Source organism: Lipomyces arxii (assembly GCF_038497795.1).
Source record: "Lipomyces arxii strain Phaff 12-163 unplaced genomic scaffold V1512scaffold_2, whole genome shotgun sequence".
Lineage (NCBI taxonomy): Eukaryota > Fungi > Ascomycota > Lipomycetes > Lipomycetales > Lipomycetaceae > Lipomyces > Lipomyces arxii.
The window spans coordinates 129,808-152,220 of record NW_027117701.1 but is presented as its reverse complement, the minus strand read 5'-3'; the positions used below and the strand labels follow the sequence as shown (position 1 = coordinate 152,220).

The 22,413-nt window shown below is 44.1% G+C and overlaps 11 protein-coding genes across 11 annotated transcripts; 5 read left to right on the top strand and 6 right to left on the bottom strand.

Annotated features, from left to right (window-relative positions):
• Nucleotides 1-5: 5 nt before the first annotated feature.
• On the bottom strand, nt 6-3,542 carry V1512DRAFT_284961 (DNA polymerase family B-domain-containing protein). Its single transcript, XM_066918036.1, has 6 exons — nt 3,320-3,542; nt 2,851-3,269; nt 2,735-2,806; nt 875-2,691; nt 476-831; nt 6-425 (listed from the first exon to the last, which is right to left on the bottom strand). The coding sequence occupies exons 1-6, from the start codon at nt 3,489-3,491 to the stop codon at nt 52-54; spliced, it is 3,210 nt and encodes a 1,069-aa protein (XP_066773370.1). The 5' UTR covers nt 3,492-3,542; the 3' UTR covers nt 6-51.
• Nucleotides 3,543-3,685: 143 nt separating this feature from the next.
• On the bottom strand, nt 3,686-5,147 carry V1512DRAFT_233347 (DHHC palmitoyltransferase-domain-containing protein). The gene is made up of 3 exons (XM_066914033.1): nt 4,571-5,147; nt 4,289-4,523; nt 3,686-4,238 (listed from the first exon to the last, which is right to left on the bottom strand). Exons 1-3 carry the CDS (start codon nt 5,037-5,039, stop codon nt 3,803-3,805), a joined length of 1,140 nt encoding a protein of 379 aa, XP_066773369.1. The 5' UTR covers nt 5,040-5,147; the 3' UTR covers nt 3,686-3,802.
• Nucleotides 5,148-5,161: 14 nt separating this feature from the next.
• Nucleotides 5,162-6,819, bottom strand: V1512DRAFT_273857 (peptidase S8/S53 domain-containing protein). The gene is made up of 6 exons (XM_066917748.1): nt 6,443-6,819; nt 6,284-6,392; nt 6,083-6,235; nt 5,938-6,038; nt 5,806-5,890; nt 5,162-5,759 (listed from the first exon to the last, which is right to left on the bottom strand). The coding sequence occupies exons 1-6, from the start codon at nt 6,662-6,664 to the stop codon at nt 5,299-5,301; spliced, it is 1,131 nt and encodes a 376-aa protein (XP_066773368.1). The 5' UTR covers nt 6,665-6,819; the 3' UTR covers nt 5,162-5,298.
• A 155-nt stretch (nt 6,820-6,974) lies between these two features.
• V1512DRAFT_257559 (mitochondrial 54S ribosomal protein uL29m) lies at nt 6,975-8,173 on the top strand. Its single transcript, XM_066915253.1, has one exon. It carries the CDS (start codon nt 7,150-7,152, stop codon nt 8,062-8,064), a length of 915 nt encoding a protein of 304 aa, XP_066773367.1. The 5' UTR covers nt 6,975-7,149; the 3' UTR covers nt 8,065-8,173.
• V1512DRAFT_257558 (uncharacterized protein) lies at nt 8,174-10,325 on the top strand. Its single transcript, XM_066915252.1, has 2 exons — nt 8,174-8,692; nt 8,740-10,325. Exons 1-2 carry the CDS (start codon nt 8,399-8,401, stop codon nt 10,171-10,173), a joined length of 1,728 nt encoding a protein of 575 aa, XP_066773366.1. The 5' UTR covers nt 8,174-8,398; the 3' UTR covers nt 10,174-10,325.
• Nucleotides 10,326-10,453: 128 nt separating this feature from the next.
• V1512DRAFT_257556 (FMN-dependent dehydrogenase-domain-containing protein) lies at nt 10,454-12,314 on the top strand. The gene is made up of 3 exons (XM_066915251.1): nt 10,454-12,025; nt 12,071-12,144; nt 12,191-12,314. Exons 1-3 carry the CDS (start codon nt 10,687-10,689, stop codon nt 12,275-12,277), a joined length of 1,500 nt encoding a protein of 499 aa, XP_066773365.1. The 5' UTR covers nt 10,454-10,686; the 3' UTR covers nt 12,278-12,314.
• Nucleotides 12,138-13,660, bottom strand: V1512DRAFT_257554 (uncharacterized protein). Its single transcript, XM_066915250.1, has 5 exons — nt 13,515-13,660; nt 13,326-13,459; nt 13,185-13,282; nt 13,029-13,136; nt 12,138-12,979 (listed from the first exon to the last, which is right to left on the bottom strand). Exons 1-5 carry the CDS (start codon nt 13,541-13,543, stop codon nt 12,293-12,295), a joined length of 1,056 nt encoding a protein of 351 aa, XP_066773364.1. The 5' UTR covers nt 13,544-13,660; the 3' UTR covers nt 12,138-12,292.
• Nucleotides 13,661-13,675: 15 nt separating this feature from the next.
• V1512DRAFT_219878 (adaptin N terminal region-domain-containing protein) lies at nt 13,676-16,404 on the bottom strand. The gene is made up of 3 exons (XM_066913674.1): nt 16,128-16,404; nt 15,182-16,081; nt 13,676-15,136 (listed from the first exon to the last, which is right to left on the bottom strand). The coding sequence occupies exons 1-3, from the start codon at nt 16,314-16,316 to the stop codon at nt 13,712-13,714; spliced, it is 2,514 nt and encodes an 837-aa protein (XP_066773363.1). The 5' UTR covers nt 16,317-16,404; the 3' UTR covers nt 13,676-13,711.
• A 121-nt stretch (nt 16,405-16,525) lies between these two features.
• Nucleotides 16,526-17,294, top strand: V1512DRAFT_233327 (Nnf1-domain-containing protein). The gene is made up of 3 exons (XM_066914032.1): nt 16,526-16,752; nt 16,803-17,033; nt 17,083-17,294. The coding sequence occupies exons 1-3, from the start codon at nt 16,546-16,548 to the stop codon at nt 17,260-17,262; spliced, it is 618 nt and encodes a 205-aa protein (XP_066773362.1). The 5' UTR covers nt 16,526-16,545; the 3' UTR covers nt 17,263-17,294.
• Nucleotides 17,214-17,898, top strand: V1512DRAFT_59705 (Glyoxalase/Bleomycin resistance protein/Dihydroxybiphenyl dioxygenase). The gene is made up of 2 exons (XM_066918446.1): nt 17,214-17,504; nt 17,547-17,898. Exons 1-2 carry the CDS (start codon nt 17,399-17,401, stop codon nt 17,816-17,818), a joined length of 378 nt encoding a protein of 125 aa, XP_066773361.1. The 5' UTR covers nt 17,214-17,398; the 3' UTR covers nt 17,819-17,898.
• On the bottom strand, nt 17,827-19,623 carry V1512DRAFT_219869 (uncharacterized protein). Its single transcript, XM_066913673.1, has 2 exons — nt 19,159-19,623; nt 17,827-19,110 (listed from the first exon to the last, which is right to left on the bottom strand). The coding sequence occupies exons 1-2, from the start codon at nt 19,484-19,486 to the stop codon at nt 17,978-17,980; spliced, it is 1,461 nt and encodes a 486-aa protein (XP_066773360.1). The 5' UTR covers nt 19,487-19,623; the 3' UTR covers nt 17,827-17,977.
• Between the last annotated feature and the right edge of the window lie 2,790 nt (nt 19,624-22,413).

Below are 22,413 nucleotides of genomic sequence, written 5' to 3'. Positions count from 1 at the left end.
TTGTACCGATATATCATAGTGCATAAATTACAAATTCTAATATACAAGTCATCACCACGCGGTGTAATCAAATCTCGCCAGCTGCTGCGTCGCATCACTGATATCTTTCTGTGACTTCTTTCTCATGTAAAAAATAGCACAATCTTTACTCGTGCAAATAACGTCTTGGTGTAAACTACCTTGGCATCTCTGGCACTGCGTCCACAGCCGCGCGAACTTGGTCTCCATTGAGTTGACAGACGCAATCTGCTTCTGGTATAGTTCCGGCGCGCGGTGCATGCAGTTCTCGCAAAGTGCACCTTTAGCGTAAATCCCAGTCAATGGTGTCCGGCAGCCCATGCAGACCTGAGTCTTGACTGCAAACTTCATTAATCCACCTACGGACGGCGCCGCAACGGAAATCGTTCGTGTGTGCTCGCCAGTAACTATGCACTTCGTCAGTAAAATTCCTCATATCACGCAAACAAACACATACGCAAAGACTGTGTCAACCTTGCGCCAAGAATAGGCTCGAAAATTCGTTGTAAAGGGTTTGACAGCTGGTTTTCGAGATAATACTTGGTGTCAATCGGAAGATTGTTCTCAAGCACGTATAATGGGTCCTCTGACCGCTCGTAATTTTTGTCGTTCTTCGCACCCTTAATGATCACATACGCGACTCGGTCGCCCAGTGTTGGAGCAGACCCAGCGTCGCGCTTGCGCATGCGCTCTGCGAGCTCGACGTGTGCCTGCTTGGCCGCGTAATCAGACTTTGACAGCGCTTTCGTGATAACTAGTAACGACAAATCAATTTTGTTTTGAAGTAAATCGGAAATAATTCTTTTCACAAACCTATACCTGTCAGACCAACCCACACTATCAATAGAAAGCATACTCTTGAGCGCCATTGACGTCTCTGTCATGCAGAATCATTTTCAACACGGTTTCAATCACAGTCTGCACAAGCCGACAGTTATCACGTCTAACAGTCTCGATACCTTTCGTATCCATTTTGTCTGGCTTTTCGGGCCTTGTCCAGTACATACCCGCATACCGTTTCTTGTTGATCAACAAGTACGGATAATACACTTTTTCAAACTCAAGCTTGATCGGTTTCATAAACTTCTCTGACACCGTATCGGCAGCAATCTGGCCTAGTCTCATGCATTCCTCGAGGCTTTCCGGTCCAAACTTGATCATGACAGAATCAGTATCACCGTAAATGACTTGCGAGTCATGAGCATATCCGTTCGCAATGGTATAAGTATTCTCAACCTCATACTTGGTCTTCTCAATCATTTGTCGGCCGTACGCCGTCACAGAAGACGACACAGCCAAACATGGCAGCTTGCCAATCGTCGCACCTGTGAATCCGTACACAGAGTTTGCGGAAACTTTTAACGCCAATTGTCGACCGTCAAGCACAGCTCGTTTAAATGGATCAGTTTCTTTCTTTAAGTCCGCCTTTGCACGCTTTCGGGCTGACAGCAACTCGTTCAGAATCACTGGCAAAACTCCTTTTCGCTTGTGTTCCTTGACAAAGCAGTCTCCGTTCGGCGTAATTTCGTAATCCACATCCTTCTCAAGCTTTTGTATTTCGATTTGTTGCCGTGAGAGCAAAGTCGTGTAACATAAATTGTGTGCCATCATGATACTGGGATACAGACTTGAGAAATCGAGGGTTGCGATCGGCACGTCGTAGTATCCACGAATCGGCTCAATAACAGTAGCACCTTCGTACTGTTCGTCACCAGACCCTTCTTGTTTTAAATTCGGGATCACCAGTTTCAGTTCCAGTGCTTTCCTGAACAGCTGTGAGATGACTTTAATCTGTTGACCACGACTGAGTAAAAAACTGAATGGAACACCAGTAACTCTGGCCATCTCAGTGTAATTAATCAAAGACATAAGCTTTTCCATCAACCGGAGAGGAAGATATGCGTCCTTCAGACAGTATACCGCCAACCGTCGCCGCGACTCCGGTGTTCCGTTTTGTAATTCAGTGATGATCGAATGATGCACGTCTTCCTTCTGTTCGTTTAAAAAGTGAGCAGACACCGAGTTCAACGTGTAGCTCCGAAGCTTGTAATCGCGCTGAATAAGTTGGAGCAAGTCAAATTGCAACCGGCCGTCGATGTTAATGACCTTGGACTCTCTAGTACCGTAAGCTTTTGACGAAAATGTAGCGTCCTTCATTTCGTTCTTCATGCTTGTGATACGACCGAAATATGGAAAGTCTGCCAGTTTCAACGCTTTGGCTCTATCCAGTAAATAAGGCAGATCGAAGTTCACAATATTGTAACCGATGATCACATCCGGATCAACCTCGTTCACAAACTCTTTCCATCGCATCAGCATTTCTTTCTCGGTTGTGTTTTCAATGACCTGTGTTCCCACAATCTGGGAGCATGTGTTCAGCGTAAACACATTCCGAGCAAATGGTTTTGCCTCACCATGTCTTGACACCACGTTCGCAATCTGAATAACAGGGTCTTTATCAGCTTCAGGGAAGATACCTTTCCGACCAGCACACTCGATATCAAAACTCAGAATTCGAAGCGGTGCCATCTTTAGCCACTCTCCTTCAGACTGATGTGCAACCAAATACTCAAACGGAATAGTAAGCTCCAACTGGGCTGCAGAAACTTTTTGACTTTTTGGAACAACTTCGTATTTGCCCGCAGGAAGACTTATCCATGACATGCCTGACATCTAATTCATTAGATGATTCGCACCTGCTGTTCGATGTACATACCTTGCAGTCCACCAGTGCTCGAAGAATGTATGGAATATTATCAAACGTCTGAATTTGCATTGGAAACATCCCCTAAACTATCAGTATGTGATTCAAATTGCCCACCAAAGACTCACTTCAAATGAAATTTCTGCGCGTTCAAACGCGCCTCTGATGCGACTAATATGCTTAGGATCTTGAACCACAATCTTGATAAAAGGTGACATGCTATCACCTGAATAGCCCCATATACTTCTCCTTAAAACCAAGTCTAGTGACTCTACTGAGCCAGGAAAAGATCGGTCAAAGTAGTTCTCCAGCGACTTTAAATGGTCACGTCCAAATCCCATTGGTGCTGGCACGTAGAAATAATGATAGAATCCAGTCACACTACACATGACCGAATGACCTTTCTCCGTAACTCCAAACAAGCGAATAACAGAAGAGCCTCTATACATTGACTCCTCAGCGTCGATCTGCTGAAACACGATATCTGTAGCTTTTGGGTCATACTGCTCTAATTTTGGTCGCGCCCACTTCTGATCAAGCTCTGCAGCTAGATCGTAGTCAGTACGTACTCACAGTACACATGTTTTAATCACTCGCCTCCTTGAAGTTCCTGAATCTCTTGCGTAAGTCGAGTCAAATCATTTTCGAAACTGCTCGGCTTATTTCGAGCATTACCAGATCCCATATAGCGTGCCCGTTTAGGCTCCGCTGTTGGTCGTGGAATATTCGTATAGTCAGTCAAAGGCGACGCCCTCTTTATCGTCGTCATTTTTAACTTTCAGTGACTTTAATAATTTGACTATGGTGTTTTGGGACAATTTAGATATCAGAAATCGACGAGATGTTAAATCGCGACGTGACGCGACTTAGCCCTAACCCTTCATCACTTCGACGCGTCTCGAGTGCAATTATAAATTTACACTTCACTACCCTTACTGGAGCTAACTTCAAACTAGTTCAAAAGCTGTTTGGAATTTTTTTGTGTTTTTTATTCAAACGCATTTGATTCGATATGTACAGAATCATCCCAAAAAACACCAAACTTATAATACACGTAACAAATTACACTAACTCGCACATTCAACTTCGTCGTCGATCACTCGGTCTGAACTCCACACTAACCCGCCCATGCATTTCGTCATCCAAATTTCCTGTAGTCAAGTTCAATGACGATTCTGACTGATCGCCGCTTTTCCTGGAGTTCCGGTCAAGCCAGCCTTGTAGGTTTGAAAGCATTTGAGATTCCTGATCAGCCTGACGACGGATTTCGTTCAAAACTTGCTGGTTGACCGGAAATGACATACCGTTTCCTTTCGTTGTTCGAACAGGAAGAAGCCAGAGAATCGGATTATCGCCAAATACTTCTTTAAAGTTTTCTTTCCAGCCAATGTTGAATACGTTGCCAACTGTTTGGGATGACGGCGCTTCAACATGGCGGTAAGACGCAGCCGCAACTTTTGATTTATAGCGCTGAGTCTCCATTGCTTCAATCGTGGTTTTATTTGACAGAAGTAAACTAATAACCGTTAGCGCAAGACCATTTGACGGCACACAGTAAATACGTACTAAACCTGACAGCCAAAAAAGATGCCTACAGCCAGACCGAGGACTACAGCGAGGATGAATAAAAACACATGATTAAGAGAGATCTCTACTTCTCCGAAATCATCACTGTCTATCCAGTTCAATAAAGCGACTCCGGATCCGATAAGGCAAACAATACAAAACAAAATAATGTAAAACAACAACAGCAAAAAATATTTCTGATTATCAAATCCAATGCAGACAGAAAACCAGGGACCTAAACCAGATAAGCTCTAAACACAGACAAATTGAATGAAGACTTACAGTGGTGGTCCATTTTAAGCACACAAGTCTTGCAAGTACTGCAATGATGTGTACGGTCTGGTTTCCAGCACTTGCACTTGTTACAATACCGTTGCTGTCCATTCTCTTTTGCTAAGACGCCTGCATGCGGCAATAAAGCTGCTGTTCCAGCTTCGAGATCAGCATTCTCGTCTTCAATAGGAGGCCACGACCGTGAAGGTCCGATTGCTCCGTATCGTACAATCATATAGTAAGTGAATGCCGTTAATGAATATAATACTGTCCCAAACAAGATAACAAAAGCCTTTAACAGATCATCATTCAGAGTGAGCACACCAATATCAATTACTAGAACATATGCTGCCCACATAAGAATCACATTAACCATGACCCATGGAAATCCTGTCGCCATTGAACAACATAGTGCATTTAAAGTCTGCGGAGTACAATATCTTTCTGCTGGAACTCCGTTCAAATGATTCTGTACCATTTTCTGTTGTTATTAATGTGTATATAGAGCAAACTAAGAATAGACTGATGATGATGATGATGGTATTTCATCCAAACCTTATTTACTACGCGTTAAAGGCTCTACGCTTTCAGCCTTGAGGTCTCACTAAGTTAACAAAATATTGTATTTATCACTGCAATAACCAGTCTAGCTTAGATAAAGGACAGCATTCTGAAACGCTTTAGGAATGCGCACAAAAATTAATAAACACAACAGGCAGGAACAAAATACTCATTAATCACAATGGAAGTCCACCGCCATTGTATGCGATCTTGTTTGGAGTAAACGGACGAAAAATGATCTGCAGCCAGCCGATAGATCCACGAGTTGCGTCTGATTTAACACGATCAACAGCTGCAGTTGGTGTATCTCCTAAGCCCATAAAGTATGCAACAACGCCAGCTGCAATTGGGCTGGCCATAGATGTGCCTGAGTACGCAATAGTGCCATTTCCAGAGTTGTAAAGACTCTCGACCTGAACTCCGCTTGCAAACACGTCAACACATGATCCCCAGTTGCTGAAGGGTGCAATAGAGTCGTCCGCATCATCAATCGCACCAACCGTCAGCGCCTGAGGAGCACTTGCTGGAGAGAACACACATGCAGGTAAACCGTCATTTCCCGCTGCAACCACGACCGCTAATCCCGCCTCGACTACAGCTTCAATTGCACTGTTCAAAATTGAGTTATACACAGAACCTGCTTATATTAAAAACCCTGCTACAATACCCGGCGCTCGGCTTACCCAGAGACAAGTTGAGGACCGAGCTAACATTCCGGCCTGTTTGCGACTGAACCGCATAGTCAAGACCTGCAATCACGTTTGAGAGCTAGAACATACATGAATATATATCTTAACATAATCACAAACACGTACACTGCCTCCACCAGTGCTTCCCAAGACTTTAACCTCAATGAGCTGAGCGTTCCTGGCGGCACCATAAGTCGCTGAACCAATCAATCCTGCCACATGTGTTCCTACATCTTAGCATTGTACTAGATCAAATCAGGCTCTAGCCTACCATGTCCATTGACGTCGCCAAATCCTTCGCCGGTGAAGTCCGCCCCAACGATAGCGCGCCCTCCAAAATCAGGATGCTCCTTATAAATACCCGTGTCCAACACGTAGGCATCTACCTGTACGCTAGAGTTGTCGTACTTAAATTCAAATGGCGCTGTTTCAGTTAGTATATTAGTAACTTGCTTTCAAATAAACAACGTGCGTGATCCTAGTTTTTCGCGCTGAGAAACCCGAGCTAAATGACGAGGCGCTCCAGACTGTGTCACCATTTCGCTTGCGCTCAGAGTAATATCTGGCGACACGTTTTCAACCTAAAGAGGTCAGTTCTGGTTTATACGTCACGGCTAACTATGAGACTTGCAATAGGCTCCACTTTGACAGTACTAACAAACGAATCATCGCAGTTCACAGCAATAGCTCTAAACTTGCCAATTGAATATGTTCTCAAAACTTTAGTCCTAATAGAAGGATGCTCATCTATATACTGCGAAATGTTATGATTAGGCAGCAGTTGAATCAAGTACGTTCCAGACGCAGCAGAGATCAAGGGCATGGCTAACAGACAGAGTGTTCCAAATCGCATTATACACAGATAGTCCTAAGCAAAGTGACAGGTCACAGCATAAACTTTCAGTAACAGTGTTCAGCAATCAGCGTAGACCAGACAGACCAACAGAGTAGAAGTAGAACAGTATGCGTTGTGAGTGGTGGTAGAGTTCCAAATTAGCCCGGCTTAGACCCTGTAGATGTCAGATCCACCTTAATCTGCGACATTGAAAGCTTAACCCATGCACCACAAGGCCCTCAATCTGCGACATTCGTAAAGCTTAAAACTACTATGAAATTCTTATTTACCCGGCTTATAGAAATGCTCTCGGAATTGAACACGAAATGTTTCAAGCAGAATTTGACAGCAATACGAACAGCCAATTCCGACTCAAAGCGCAAGTGGTGATAGTACAAATATCTCTGTAATAGAGGGAATTGTAGCGGAACAAAGTCTAATACGTGTATTCATTTTTTCCGCGCCAAATTTGCAGTTCGGGAGACTTTTGCACACAGAACAAGATGTTCAAATTAGTACGGGCAGCTCAAAGACAAAGTGCTTTGCAGCAGTTCAGTGCTGCTGTGACGTCCGTCGAGGGTGTTGCTAGACAATATAATGGGGTTTCTGGGAGTGCCAGACCGTATTCAAATTTAACGGAATCAAATGCTTCAGCTGATTCAGCTGCATCAACTTCTGATGCTAGCTCAAATAGCAGTTCTCATACTATCAAATCTTTGGACGTAAACGAGCAAAAGGAATTGAATCGAGTCTTAGCAAAAGAGTATTTGAGACGACGAAAAAGCTCAGCAGAAAATCGTCGACTTAGATCAGAAATCTACCGTAAATACGACGCCGACTATGGCAAATACTTGCGGGAGAAAGGTGGGAAGCTCCACGAACCGATGGACAGCAGTGTAAAGATGCATGTTCTTCCAAAGGCAAAAGAGCACCCTGATTTGCAACCCCGACCACCCATTACGCCTTCGCTTGCTACATATGTCACGTCAGAGAATCATCCTTTGTACAAGTTTTACAGATCAAAAGACACTGCATTTACAGATCCGAATAGATATGAAAACGTTGGCCGGGCATGGACCATACCAGAGCTGCGGCGAAAAGGATACGAAGACTTACATGTGCTGTGGTACGTGTGTTTAAAAGAGATGAACTTGCTTAAATCGGAACTGTCGGTATTGGTATCAAAGATGAGCCAGGTTTCGCCTAGAAGTATCAGTCAGACGTATTACCCACCCATGTCAATGATTCGCGAATCAATGGATAATATTAAGAAAGTTTTATTGGAACGATATCACGCTTGGGAAAATGCACAGGAAATTCTTGAGAAAAGGACTTTGGAAGATAAGGAAGCATTTAAGAGTGAAGAGATCGCTGAAAAGAGTGAAATTTTTCCAAAAACGCTTGAGCAGGAAAGGTGAGCCAGTCAAAGCTGAAGCTCATGCTTAACACATAAAATGCTTCATACCGTTTCTCTTGTATTATATAATACTACGACATTTATTTCATTAAAATGTATGAGTATGAATCTTAGCTAGCTGGATTATACCCTAATCCTAGTATCTTGAACTGGTCTGAAGTAAACAATCCAGATGCTCATCGATCCTCCTTTTGTTTTTTACGCGTTCGCTCGCCATTTGCTTTGTCTCTTCTCTCTTCAAGATTACTTTCTGTTTATTTCTGATCATCACTTTTTAAACCGATCAAATCTTGTTAATTCTTATTTTCTGACCAGTTTATCTGCACCCTGTCGCGATGTCTTTCTTCCACCCATCTTCTCATCCGCTTAATCCGTACGGAACCGGACCTCATCTGCAGCAACGAGTGCAACCGTATTTTACTGCTGCAATCCCTGGTCCTCCTGGTCTCAGCACACCACAAGCACTGGCTATCACGCGATCGTCACTTAATGCATCTCCAAATTTGAAGTCGCCAGATGAGCCGCCTGCTTCACCTGGCAAGGCCAGCGAGGGCGCAAAGAAAAAGATTTACGTTCGTACGGCCGAAGAGCAGTTTGCTTTGCCAATGTCTAAAGTCGCGACGAACGATGTAGTTTGATTTTAGTAATGTTTCATTGATGGATGCTGATGATATAGGGTCTTGTTGTGTTGCTCACCCGCTTGTACTCACAAGCGATGCTCCACCGACTCCAGATTCGGTACGATACAACTGTTTTAGATAGCAAGGGCAATCCCGCTGGTCCAATTTCAGGCGGTGCCGTTATTTATCCCGAATACTGGGAAAGCCTGGTCGAAGATGGCATGCGTATTGTGATCAAAGTCATGCCGGAAGAGGGTGAAACATCAAGTGTGCATGACACTTCCCGTGCTACGTCAGAGTCTTCGCTTTACTCTGTGCCAGATGCTTTAGCCAGCCCTCCGGCTAGGGCAGAATCAGGTCATCAGTTTGAGCGAGCAGTTGCCAATCAGCAGGATTTTAATGCAATGGGACTTACCGCGAACAAAGAGAACGATTTGACGCAATACTCGCGACGTGCTTCAGAGGACAAGCCAAGGACATATTCTTCGGCCGTCAAACAATCTGCGACTGCACCCCCTCTGGGTGTTAGTACGAACTTGGCAAACACCGTCAGTCAGTTCCATAGACCTGCTAGTGACGACCGTCTTCAATCAGATATGCCCCCTGAACTGAAGGAAAAGCTGTCACGTTATTCTGGCAGATTGTCTGCAATGACTGCTTGCGAAGCTTCGTTAAAATCGATTACGGATCCTTATGGGTTGACGTATCAGTCATGTATTACGTTGCTTGAACCATTGCTTCCTGAGATTCGCCGAATCACCCATCCAAGATTAAGTCCCAATATTGTTACAATTAGACCGTGCCACGAGAACACGTTGTGGATCTTCTGCGTCGTTCAACGGATCCTGTATCCTGTTACTGTTCGTGCATTTGAAACAATTGATATTGAAGAACTCATTTTGCGTGTTCTCCCAGATGAAATCAGCAAGGAGAAGGTAGTCGTATTGTGGCGCAACATGAAATTTGGAGGCGAAGCAATTGGACCAAAATACAATGCGAAGAAGGAGACCCGTGGAACTGGAGGCAGAAACATGTGGAAGCGAAACTTAGCTGTGCTCGCGGTCAAAAACGCAGAAGTGTTTGTACTGGTGTTTGAGAACCCTGCCGGGTTTGACAGACAAACTATGCTGGTAAACCCGTCTGTGATTGACCTGACTGCAACCGACTCTGGATCTGTAGACGAAGAAGACACAAGCGCAAGCACTTCTTCTTACCCTCGTCAATCTTCTAGATTTGGCGAAAGTTCCAACTTGCCTATCGAAGTGCAAGACTTTCTCGACCGCAACTCTGACCGACACCAAAAGAGTCATGGGTTACGCGAACAAGGCAATATTCAAAAGTATACTAACGCGATCAACGAGATTACAAAGTCTGCGGGTTCGAACAACGAGTCACACGGTTTAACCGCCGGGAAAACGTTTTCGAGTGTCGTCGCGGCCGAGAACTTGAGATTGAAGACGGATAATAAGGAACACGGCCGTCGAGGATAAGTGTGTAAGTATAGTTGAAATTATAGTTATCTGTATTTTACTTCAACTGTGGGGAATGTTTTTAATGGTCGATGATGGAGTATGGTTTCATGTATATATTTTGTAATTAGTTCGGCCTACTGTTGTTTTTAATGGTTAAATGGGTAAATATATGTTTTAAAGAGTCATATCTTCGGCGGCATTGACTTCGAAGATTTTTTCAACTTCAGATGGGTGAAGATAATGGTCGTTGTGTCAAGGCCAATACTTAGCGGTAGCCTAATATGGCATTTCATTACATTGTAGTCCAACTGTAGTCGAAGAATTAAGATTTACTTTGCCAAAGGAATTCACGCTAAAACTCTTGATGATAAATGTCATGAAGTTGAGTGGCAGTCGAATTGACAATATCACTTAATTTAACACAACTCTAGTTAAAATTGAGCCTAACCCGCAATAGTGGGGAGTGGGGGTGAAGCGGCGTATCCTATAAAAGCCATTCCGGATATCTCACTGTCTTCACAGTTCTCCGCAATGAAGACGCTTGACATTGCTGAAGTATCGGCGCATAAAAGTGCTGAATCTTGCTGGGTTATTATCAACAACAATGTATACGACGTGACTAAATTTTTACCCGACCATCCTGGCGGCACAAGGTCGATTCTGCGGTTGGCGGGAAAAGATGCGACTTCAGATTTTGAGGCGATTCATCCGCCTGGAACGTTAGAAGAGAATTTGCCTGAAAGTGCAAAAGTTGGGACTGTTACTATGAGTCAATTGGAGACTGTAGTAGAAAAACGGGAAGAAGTGAAATTGGCACCTGAAAGTGTGGAGGATATGATTAATATCGACGATATTGTGGATCATGCGAAGCGCACACTGTCGAAACGAGCATGGGCATATTATGCTTCAGCAGCGGATGATAGCTATTCGAAGGGATACAATGCGAAAGCATTCAGAAAGGTTTTATTTCGCCCGCGTGTGCTGATCGACATCACCAAAGCAGACACCACGTCGTCAATCTTAGGTGTTAAAACTACATTGCCAGTTTTTGTTTGTCCTGCTGCATTGGCACGACTTGCGCATCCGGATGGTGAGAAGGCAATTGCACGAGCGGCCGGTAAACAGGGGATAGTACAGATGGTGTCCAACAATGCGTCGTTGAATTATACCGACATTGTAACTGCAAAAATCAAGCCCGACCAGCCGTTCATGTTCCAACTGTATGTTCACAGTGACCGGGCACGAAGCGAGAGGTTGCTGAAAGATATTGTTAAGGCAGGCTGTAGAGCTGTTGTGTTGACGGTTGACTCACCTACTCCCGGTAAACGAGAGCTGGACGAGCGTAATGCGAGAGAAGAGGCCAGGGCTAGTGGAATTGTGGACGACAAGACACCGCTTTCTGCTACATCTGGTGCAGGTGATGAGTCTGCGCCTGGAGGTGTTGGCAAGGCACTGTCGGCTGCGATTACTGGCGATTTGGTCTGGTCGGATGTGGAGTGGTTGCGCAAACAGCTCCCAGCTGATGTCAAAATTGCATTGAAAGGCCTGCAGACAGTTGAGGACGTTGTCATTGCTTCTGATCTTAAAGATAAGGACGGGAAAAAACTTGTCGACGGTGTCGTGTTGTCCAATCATGGCGGGCGGTCGTTAAACTTCTCCCCTCCGCCGTTGGTTTTGTTGGAGGAACTTAGATTATACAAGCCTGAGGTGTTTAGAAAGCTTGAGATTTGCATTGATGGAGGCATTACACGAGGAACCGATGTGCTGAAAGCTCTGTGTCTCGGCGCGACGCAGGTTGGCATTGGAAGACCGGCTTTATTTGGGCTTGCTGGTGGATTTGGAGAGGCTGGAGTTGACCGGGCAATTCAAAGTGAGTTAATGTCTTGCCACGAGGTTGGTTATACTGACAAAGCAGTTCTTCGCGGCGAAATAGACACTTCCATGAGACTACTCGGTGTTACGTCGTTACGCCAGTTAGGCCCTCAATACGTGAGTACATGCATTTTGTCTAGATATTTTGTTCTAACGAATTCAGGTTAACACACGTCAATTAGACCAGCTCCTCGGCCCTACTCCAGAGGAAGCTTTGGCGTCTGCCAAAAAGTTTAAATCCAAGTTGTAGTCTGATGAAAAAACTTCAAGCGAAAGCAAGATCGACGAGCTGGACCACATGTTCTGCCATGCCGTAGGAAGACTGGTAGCCTGCACCACCAGCACCGTAGTTATGCACGACCTTACCGACTTCTGAAATAGTTTCGAGCTCGACTCTTGGGCCACCTTCGCGGCCAGGTCTGAGGCCGACATTGTGTCTGACAATGTCAAGCGGAAAATCTCTTTCAAGTCCAGGACACAGTTTCAGCGCGCGCTTGACAATGCGATCGGCCATATTGGGATCGACTGTGGGGTTCCAATTGCCCTTTTGGTAGCATCCGCCGAGAATCGAGCCGCCGCCGGGACGAGACATGATATACGTCAGCTCGTCGTCGGCGTCGTCTGTGCCCGAGTCGTTGTACATTGCCGGTGCGTGGTTTCGGACAAGCACGGTCTGGCCGCGGCCGGGATAAACTTTTGGGTCCATCACGCCGCCAAGCTTGGACGCCATCAGGCCGGTACAGTTTACAATCAGATCGGCAGGTTCGCCAGAGGAGTGAAGATTGCATGCTTCTTTGATATGCTTGAGAGTATACAGCTTGAGCGTGATGCCAGCAGCAAAACATTGAGATTGCAGCCAGGGAAGATATATCTGGACATTGATGCAGAACGAATCGTAAGCAATTCCTTGAACGTATCCAGACGGTATTTGTGATTTGTCTAGCTCTGTAAACTTATCTGTTAGCCTGCAAATCACACACTTCTTTACAGAAACAACTCACGTTTTCAACCGTGTCCGCAAACCAAGGCTTAGCGTCAAGCAATCCGCCTAAAAGATCGCTCTGCTTTGCTAAATCTTTCTCCCTCACATAAGTAATGCATCGTCTTGGCTAAAAATATTGTCAGCCTTGAACAACCATCAGTTCATATCCACCCACCCAAAGTCCAGCTTCAGGAAACTCCTTGACCAATTTCTGGAATACGCAGTAAGTGATTTCATCATATTTCGCCAACTGCTGATTATTCTTCACGAAGCCTGACGCAGTCAGTCCCTATTCTTAGACAATAGGTCTACATACTCATCCAGTTTGCACCAGCCCAAGGACTCGTGTATTCAATATCATAGTCTCCAGGCGCAAACTTTGCCACAATTGTCACGTCATATCCCTTTCTCGCCAGTAATAACGCAGACGTGAGTCCAGCAACTCCTGCTCTATTGCAAATTATCAGCTGAACTCATATTTTCTTGTAATAGTTTAAAAGAGTACCCGATCACGACAATTTTCTTGCTGCTCATTGGGTCTGTACTTGGTGACCGTATAACAACCGAGGTTGCGTATGCGTACGTACACTTTTATATCCCAAATGGCGCTATGCCAAATCTGCCAGATTCCGGTCAAATTTTCACGACACTTTCTAATCTCGCTAATTATGTAAACCAATATATATTCTATAGCCAATTATTTTACAATGTCAAATGCTCTCGTTCGGCTGCAGTTGATTCCTCATCCTCTTCTTCGGCTTCTTCCGACTCATTCTCTTCACCGCCATCTCCACTTTCCTCCTCTTCCTCATCATCATCATCATCATCTTCCTCCTCTTCACTCTCCTCTTCCTCCTCGCTGTCATCACTCACCTCCTCTGCTTCTTCATCACTACTGCTAACTTCAACAATGACTTCCAACTCACTTCCACTGCTCTCCTCTTCCTCTTCTTCCTCCTCCTCTTCTTCTGACTCTACAGCTTGTTCTGAAGGCGCCGCAGGCTCTCCAAAAAACTCATCTAAAGTAGTATGGAAATCTTCCTCCTTTGGCTGCTTAACCTTTGGCGCCTTCTTGGGCTTGCTTGGAATCTTTTCGACCACAAGCCTCTTCTTGGTCTTCTTCTTGTCCTTCTTACTAGTTTTCTTGACGCTCTTGATTGTCGGCATTGGACTGACACCGTAATCGTCCTCCTGAGGTTTGGGCTCATCTCTAATATCAGCTGGTGGCGTCTCGGTGCTCCAAAGCGGTAATGGCTTGTCGTCAGGTAGCGCGGACCCAAGTACTAAGCTGGAGGATCCAACCATGAATCTCTCCTTGCCTTGTGATGGAGATGGGGCATGTGGTGACGGCTTCGGTGCCTGTAATAGTAGCTTGGCCAGTGGAGCTGAAGCCCGCGTGTCGAGTAAAGACTTGTATAGCCGCGCACGGTCACGTAGGTCATAAGATGTATCGTATCTAGCAAGTATCATCACGTAATCAAATAACAAAACCATGGGATCCGAAGCCGGTCTGACTGTTGGTTCAAGTCCGGCATTCCCGTTTTTCTCGCCTTCTTCTGGGTCGAAAGGTAGTTCTTCCAAATAGTATGAGTATAACTTTGCCGCCAACAACACGATCTGCATCCGGGTGATTTCCTCTTCGTCTGCAAACCCCTTTGCGCATTTCCGCAGCACATCTGGCGCAATGTTGCGCGCTACACCGGCGAACTCTCCTACTAGCCAAATGATACTCGCTCGCGCCAGTGGCACTCTGGCATTGTCCAGCGCGACAGCCAGCTTGGCAACAGTTTTCACGTTGTCTTTTGGCGAAATCTGAATAATGTACCGGATCACGGTGAGCGACTCGCCGACTAGGATCGGGTCAGTTGAGTGTATCTGTTTGAGTAGCCAGCGCAGACACCGGCGGGCAATCTCAGGAGAAATTTGAGCGCAGCGACCAATCGCTCGAACCGCTTCTGCAACAAGTGCCTTCTGTACTGATGTGGCGTAGTATTGCAATTCAGATAAGACTTCGGTGACAGTTGTTTCTGAACAGCTAAGTGTGAGAACTTCAATTTTAAGTTTGGCGATGCCAATTGTATCAGATGGGAAGACGTAAAAATATTTCAAGTATGGTGCAAACAAGTCCTGGTTGGTCAGTAAATTTGCAATGAAAAATATAAATTAGCTTACCGAGTTTTGTAGAGCTAGAGCAACGATGTTTGTTAGCACGACATATTGGATCTCCGGTGGTCTAGCGAGCAATCTGACAAGTGGCGGACCCAAAAATGTGAGGTCCGCTTCCGGTACGAGCGAGTTAAACAAATTGACTACAGCAATCACGACCGCACTGTTTCGACTCTGTAGTAACGGTTTGGCTGCTGCTAAAAGCATCTCCAAGTCTGGATCAATGACAAACTCCTCCTCCTCAGGCTTCGGCAGCGGTTTTTCACCTTCTTCATCTTCTTCCTCATCTTCGTCATCAGAGTAAAATGTAGTCTTTGCCTTTTTGACCATGCTACCCTTGGGGACATACACACGCACGTACCGAGTCAAGACATCGAGTACACAAACCTGACCCCATTCTTCAATATCAGCCAAAATCTTGCAATATCGCCTGTAGTTTGTATGAAGCATGTAGAGTCTGCCGGGACAAATATTAATAAACGCCTGCATAGCACTACCGACAACGTAGAAGCTTTTGTCGCCCAACAATGTTGTTAAGTATCCTACCAAAGTCTCGAGATTAGATTTGTCAAGCTCATACGCTTTACCAATTGCGACCGCAGCCGCCCGACGAACGACAGCAGACATGTCGACCGAGCACTTTCTAATACCTAGTAATATAATCGGAGCAATACTTTGGACCTTGATACCGGAGAGCACTTTGATTGCCATTGCCCGGATCTGCGGGTTTTGATCTCCTAGTGACTTCTGAATAGCATTGATTGATAGCAATGCTAAATCGGACTCTCGTTCTGCGTATCTTAAAAGATAAATGTACACCAACTTCTTGACTTCGAGTGTCTGCGCTGCCGAATTCTTAACGACGTCGGGGAAATATGAAGTGACATTTTGTCCCTTCGACATCATCTACGTAGTTAGCCCTAGGTCAACAGCTTCTCGTACAATCACTTACAGTCGCAATTGCCTTCATTCCGGCAACTTTTTCTTTCTCGACAGTCGAATTGAGGTACCGCTTCACGTCCCGCTCTCGAAACACGCCATCTTTGCCCAACTGTGACGTCCGCGCGCTCGCGGCTGCTTCCATTGTAATTTCTTTGGCAGTTTCAAGCACACCTGTTATTTTAGAGAGTGACTCTGCCATTTGACACTCAAGATTCACTGTAGTGACGCTATAAAAGAGATCCGGAGTGAATTGGTGTTGTCGTAAACTGATGCGTCGAGACCGTAACTAAAATCACCTTGCGTAATTCCTAAATTTACTTATGTGTATATCGTAGACTTATTATCAGATTAGGGTTGGGGCTACTTTTTGTTTACAATACGCGTAAACAAACGCGACTTCGACTTGGACACACGCATAAAGCAAAATAATGATGGCAGATACACAGGCTACGGATAAGGTATCAATACGGAATCAAAGACTGATTGAAGTGTTTCAGAGATCACTACAAGCATCAACAAAAACACTCACATTTGATAAATTGGCCCAATGTTATCCTTATGTTGCTGAACATGGCGCAGCCGGTCTTCGAGAAGCGATGGACCAGGCCATGAAATTTTGGGAGAGCGCTTCAAATGTGAATATTTATTTTGTGATTTGTAAGACTGTTGCGCTGATAAGGAATAGAGAGAATTTGAAGCGATCTTGAAGGAAAGAGACGTGGAATCGAAACTGACTGAACTTGATCAGTTGATTGAAGAAGCCAGGGACCGGAAAACTAGAAGCGAAAAGGGCATATTGGAAGGAGTTGAACAGCCTATTCATGTCGAGAGTTTGTCGCCAGATGATATCGTAAAGGCGCATTTAGTGTCTATTAATCTAGCCGAGGCAGATAAATTTGAGAAAAGGATACAGGAGGTAAAGTTATAGTGATTATAATTTATGGCGAATGCTGATAAGTCATCAGTCACAGTCGGTAAACAAGAAATTGTTACGACAAGTTGCCGAACAAGAAGATGAAATTGACAGCTTGTTAAGCGGGATTCAAAAATCACTTGCAGATCTTTCTGCTGCTTCCAAAGAATCAATTATTGTAGACGAACAGAAGGATGCATTTAGAACTGTTATTAAAGCGGTTAATCGGTAATTCTTAATGCATAATGTTGAGAACAGTGTTTGTATCGTAGTTCTAATTTAACCCTTTGATGTCGACTACTGCGCGGCTCTTTTAACATCTCGCAATATTTATTAGCCATCATCATCATCGCAATTGATAGTGCAAAATGGTTCTCGCTCACGTCGCAATTTACGTCTCGGATTTGACAAAATCCAAGGCCTTTTACGATCAATTTGCATCAATTCTTAACTACAAAGTCTCATTTAGTGACGGTATTTACTTCGTCCTTTGCGTAGTTTTCGCTAATGGTATAGATACAGCGGTATACTACTCAGATATTGATGGCGACAATAATGACGGCGCTTTTGGACTGACAGTTGACCCTTCAAAGCCAATTGGTCATGTCCATGTTGCATTCAAGGCACCCAACATCGAGGCGGTCAAGCAATTCTACGAAGTCGCCCTCGCTAATGGGGCAACTGATCATGGAGCACCGGGATTTAGACCGGAATATGCTGAAAATTACTACGGAGCATTTGTACTTGACCGTGACGGTCATAACATCGAAGCGGCTTTATATACGTGAACTTGAAATCTTAGATAACCAATTATTCTTTTTTTCCCGTTTGCGTTAAAATTTCATCAATAAAACGTAAACAATTCATGTACAAAATCCAGCTCTCTAAAAGCAAACCATTCAAACTGCAAAAGAAATGAGAAACCCTGTAAAATCATGAAAACCAATCTAAGCAGCTCCAGCACTCTGGACGGGAGCAGCTACCCGGGTAGCCTGTAGTCCGGCACGGACAATGGAAGCATTGTTGGAATCAGACTTGATAGTCGAGTCCTTGTTTTCACGCTGAGCCATCTTCCAGACCTCAACTTCCATACCGCCACGAATGACACCTACGCGCATGGTGGCGAGCAAGTTGTGAGCAGCGTTGGAGTGGTCATAAACACCACCATTGAAAACAGCAGTTGCATCCTTACCAACTCCCGACTGGATTAAAGCCTTACCACCAGGGTGAGACTCGATGAAGTTGGTAACATCGTGAACAACACCAGCAATCAAGACAAGAGCACGAGTCTTGGCCTGCTCTTGGAATTCTTCGAATTCCATAATAGGAAGTTGCTCAAGAGGAACACCCCAGTTAAGACGCGAACGCCACTTGTCAAGCTTCTTCTGACGCTGTTGAACAAGACCTTGTTCAATAGCATTTTGAGAGAAAGTCTTGAGGTCGTATGCAAGACCAACCTTTTCGAGGATCCAGATCGCCCACTTAGTAGGATCATACTGATACCACTTGATAGCGTTACGGTAATCAGATGGGAACTCATGATGAAAGTTGTGATATCCTTCGCCAAAAGTGACAAGCGCGGTCAAGAAATGATCACGAGGTGACCGGCGGTCATCAAACGGCTGATCACCGATCCAGTGAGCAAGAGAGTTAACACAGAAGGTAGCATGGTGGACAACCGTGCAGCGAACAATACCAGCCCAAACGAGACCACCCTTGTAATCACCCCATCCAAGTCCGGCAATGAGAGTGGGGACAACAAAAGCCATGGAAGCCAAAACGAGAGGGTAATTTCTGTGTTGCCATCTGACAATTGGGTCAGCGTTCAGATCAGCGATGTCAACGCGGCCAGCTTTCTTGGGGTTTCGGAGCAAAACCATCCAGCCAATATGAGAGTACAGCAATCCCTTGCGAACAGAGTAGGGATCTCTGTCGGTGTCGGTATATCTGTGATGGACACGGTGGCCAGCGGACCACCATCTGACTGACCCCTCAACAGCTCCGGCACCAAAGAGGGCAAGCACGAGTCTAAGAGGAAATCTTCCACTGTAAGCACGGTGAGCCCATAGTCTGTGATATCCTAATCTGTTAGCACTTGATTGAATCTTCCAACATCGGAAAAACATACCAGCAGTGATCGACATGCCAGTGGCAAAGTAGTAGAGAATAGCCAAAACGGCAGTTTTCCCACACAGAGGAGTGAAAACTGCAGAAGTACATCCAATAATTGGGATGATAATAACAAGAGTGATGTTTAGCCAGTTAAGATGCTTATACCAGTTACTGAATGTATATGGTTGTTCTGAGATGTGGACAAACATGTTTCCTTGAGACTTTGAAGTTGTTGCGGACTGCCGGGACGGTGATTCCGAGCCTGATCTTGCAGAGCGAAGTCTAGTGGTTGATTCCACAGACGACGCTTCCAATGGCTGAACAGATGATGTTTCGGCAGACATTGTTTACGGTTGAGCAATGGGCACAGAAAGAAGACAATGAGAATAAGAAAGAAATAGAAAATGCGGAAGGAAGAGAATTTATCGGATTTCGAGCGACGAAACAGAGTGAGCCGAAGAGTGTGCGGCTTGGTGAGACCAGCCCCCAACAACCAGTGTTTCAATGCTAAGTATTATATATATGGCATATATGCACTACTTTAGTACACTTTTAAAGTATAAATGTATAAGTGCTCATACCCAACAAGCTCATCGCTATCACCCGAAAATCAACTTTGAACCTGAACCAATTAAACAAACGTAAGCCGGTTTGAAGTTAAAATCGGTTTAAAGACGAATTATTCAGTAAATCAATGTATTAAATTATTATTTTTATGTTCAATTACGCAATATCTAATTAGCTTTTATACTTTATATTATAATACTATAATATACATAATATAACTAATATTAACAACAGTCAACCGATGTAGATCCACACAAGATAACTTCGGTATATTTTCTTGTTGCCGGTTCAACAGAAAAGTCCCAACGAGCCGCACGTCCGAGTCACGTGAAACTGAATAACACCACTTTGTTTAAAGCAGACAATGTCTCGATTGTAACTATAAATTGATGATATAAAGCATTGTTGGATGGCGAAATGAAATGTTGGAGTAGCTCAATGAATGCGTGTTGAGATAATCCGAAAATGTCAATTGATGCTTACGGATCTGAGGGTGTTGTGTATAAATTGAGGGTGTTGTAGTGTTTGTACCGCATACGTCAAATGCAATGTGTACTATCATTTAGTGAAGATGCACAGCGCAGTACGCACGCTCTTTCTGGCAGACGGCTGTGTGTATGTATGTATGTATGCTCGAGGGTAAACGTCAATGTATGTTATCACGTCAATGTCTACCATTGCGCTGAACATAATCAATCACACTTACAGTTGTAGTTATTAACAATGAATGTTTATCCTGCAATGAATGTTTATCCTGTTCCTGATCTTTTTGATGTATACAACTGTGATAACTCGAAAGGTACTAATGCCAACTATGATTCCTTCAACTAATAAAAAGTATCTCTCACACTGCACTTGTTTCTGGAACTCTTGAGATCTGTAATATCAACCAAGCTGAATTTGACTCTTTTGTGAGACAGTACAACAGAAATAGCGATAAAGCTGCTGTCTTGCAGGTGCAAAACTTCTCTCAGCACAGTCTTCATGCCGTAGCTAAGTTTGTAGCCATGATTATCAGAGAAGTACAATACGGAAAAGAGACATGGAACGAACGCCGAAGGGCAAAAAAAGTACAAACGATTTTGGAAAAGGCGAGTAGGGATAATTGTAATCCTTTAGAAGACAAGAGTCTTGTTTCAAAGCTCAATCGGTAGGGTCATATTTATTTGGTTCCTTGGCGGTTTGATACGTTTTAATCAAGTTGGCAATAACAAGACTTGCGGCTATTACAACGATTCACTTACAATTCAGTAACGAAAATTCATCGATGCTCGTTAATAATTTAGTAACTGGAACTGCACTTACTCTATCGTAGGTTCGCAAACGCATCGCATCACGCCTCATTAACGGCAAACTAAAGATAGCTTAGACTGTTGGTCATATCTAACGTTTTCATACTTCAATATGTGTATTCTTACACTGGATTGATAGCTGTACGCATTAATAAGAAATAAAGCTTAAAATAATTAATTACCGACTAAAGCACAGATCTTGCTCGTGCGTTTATCAGAAGCTAACATCCACGCGAGAAAAATTGGCTTTCACGCGCCAAGTCTTGGGTGATCAATGTCCCATATTGAAAGTACGTAGATTAAAATGTAAGTCTACTTTGAATGTTGCAATATTTCCAGATAAGCAAATTAAATACAACGCAAGCTGCAAAGCCAAGAGCAGTCAAGGGCAAGCCACAAAAACTGTTGATTTACATGTTACCTTAGTAAATAGGTATAGTTATGACAAGTGTATTTTTAACTTGAACTTTTATAAAGATAAATTAGTAGATTTTAATGTCGCAAGCTAGATCCTGACGGTAGAATCCTGACGGTAGTCAAGCCGATTAAACACAACTACAAAATATGGAGTTTGGTATTGTTTGAGTGTAGTTTTGTATGAACGGGAGCGGAAGCTAAAGCAAACATTAGAGTACCTTTAAAACAGATTAATCATTGATTTTGCAAACTTCGGCGTTTCAAATCTCAAAATGATTAAGTGAGTTGCCGAGCAGTGAAAATCACGATCTGAATTTAAATATGGAGAAGATCGGTTGATTTAGCGTTTTAGGGTTAAGTGCTTATCAGCTCGGATACTGTTTTGCCGAGATGAAAGAGCCGATTGATGATTGCGATAGATTTACTGTGCATGATGATGGTGTAGTGAAATTGGCCATGCATACTCCTCGTTTGTTCCGCAATCCACTTTTAGCTTCGGTTAGGAAGATAGTGAAAATTTGCGGAAATCTAGAAAGGCCAGTAATAATTCGGCTCGTGTACGATAGTTGTCAACTCTCGCGGAACTTCAGTTTCAGCGTACATCAGTTCTTGCTAAAGTGAAAATTGTGCCGCAGTTAAGCCAATCTAATGCAGACCCCCCGCTGGAACAGCCAAGGGTGCGCTCCGACCCACTCGCCTTATCTGCTATCAACTGGCCAAAGCTGTGGACCTGTGCGTTGACGCCTCATCTTGTTTCTTAATCTGATGATACAGTTTTGTTCAAAACTTTTTTGCAGGTAATGCATACACAGACTGCAGTTTTTTTTTAAATCTTAAATGCATCACATTTAATATATAATAGTGAGCTCAAATAGCGTGCTATGCGAGCTCAAAAATAGCGATGTTCACTATCGCCTGACTTTGCCAAGCTTTCTCGGTCCGTCAAAGACCCGTTTCAATGAGACAATGTCTTGCTTGAATGTCGCATTTGATCA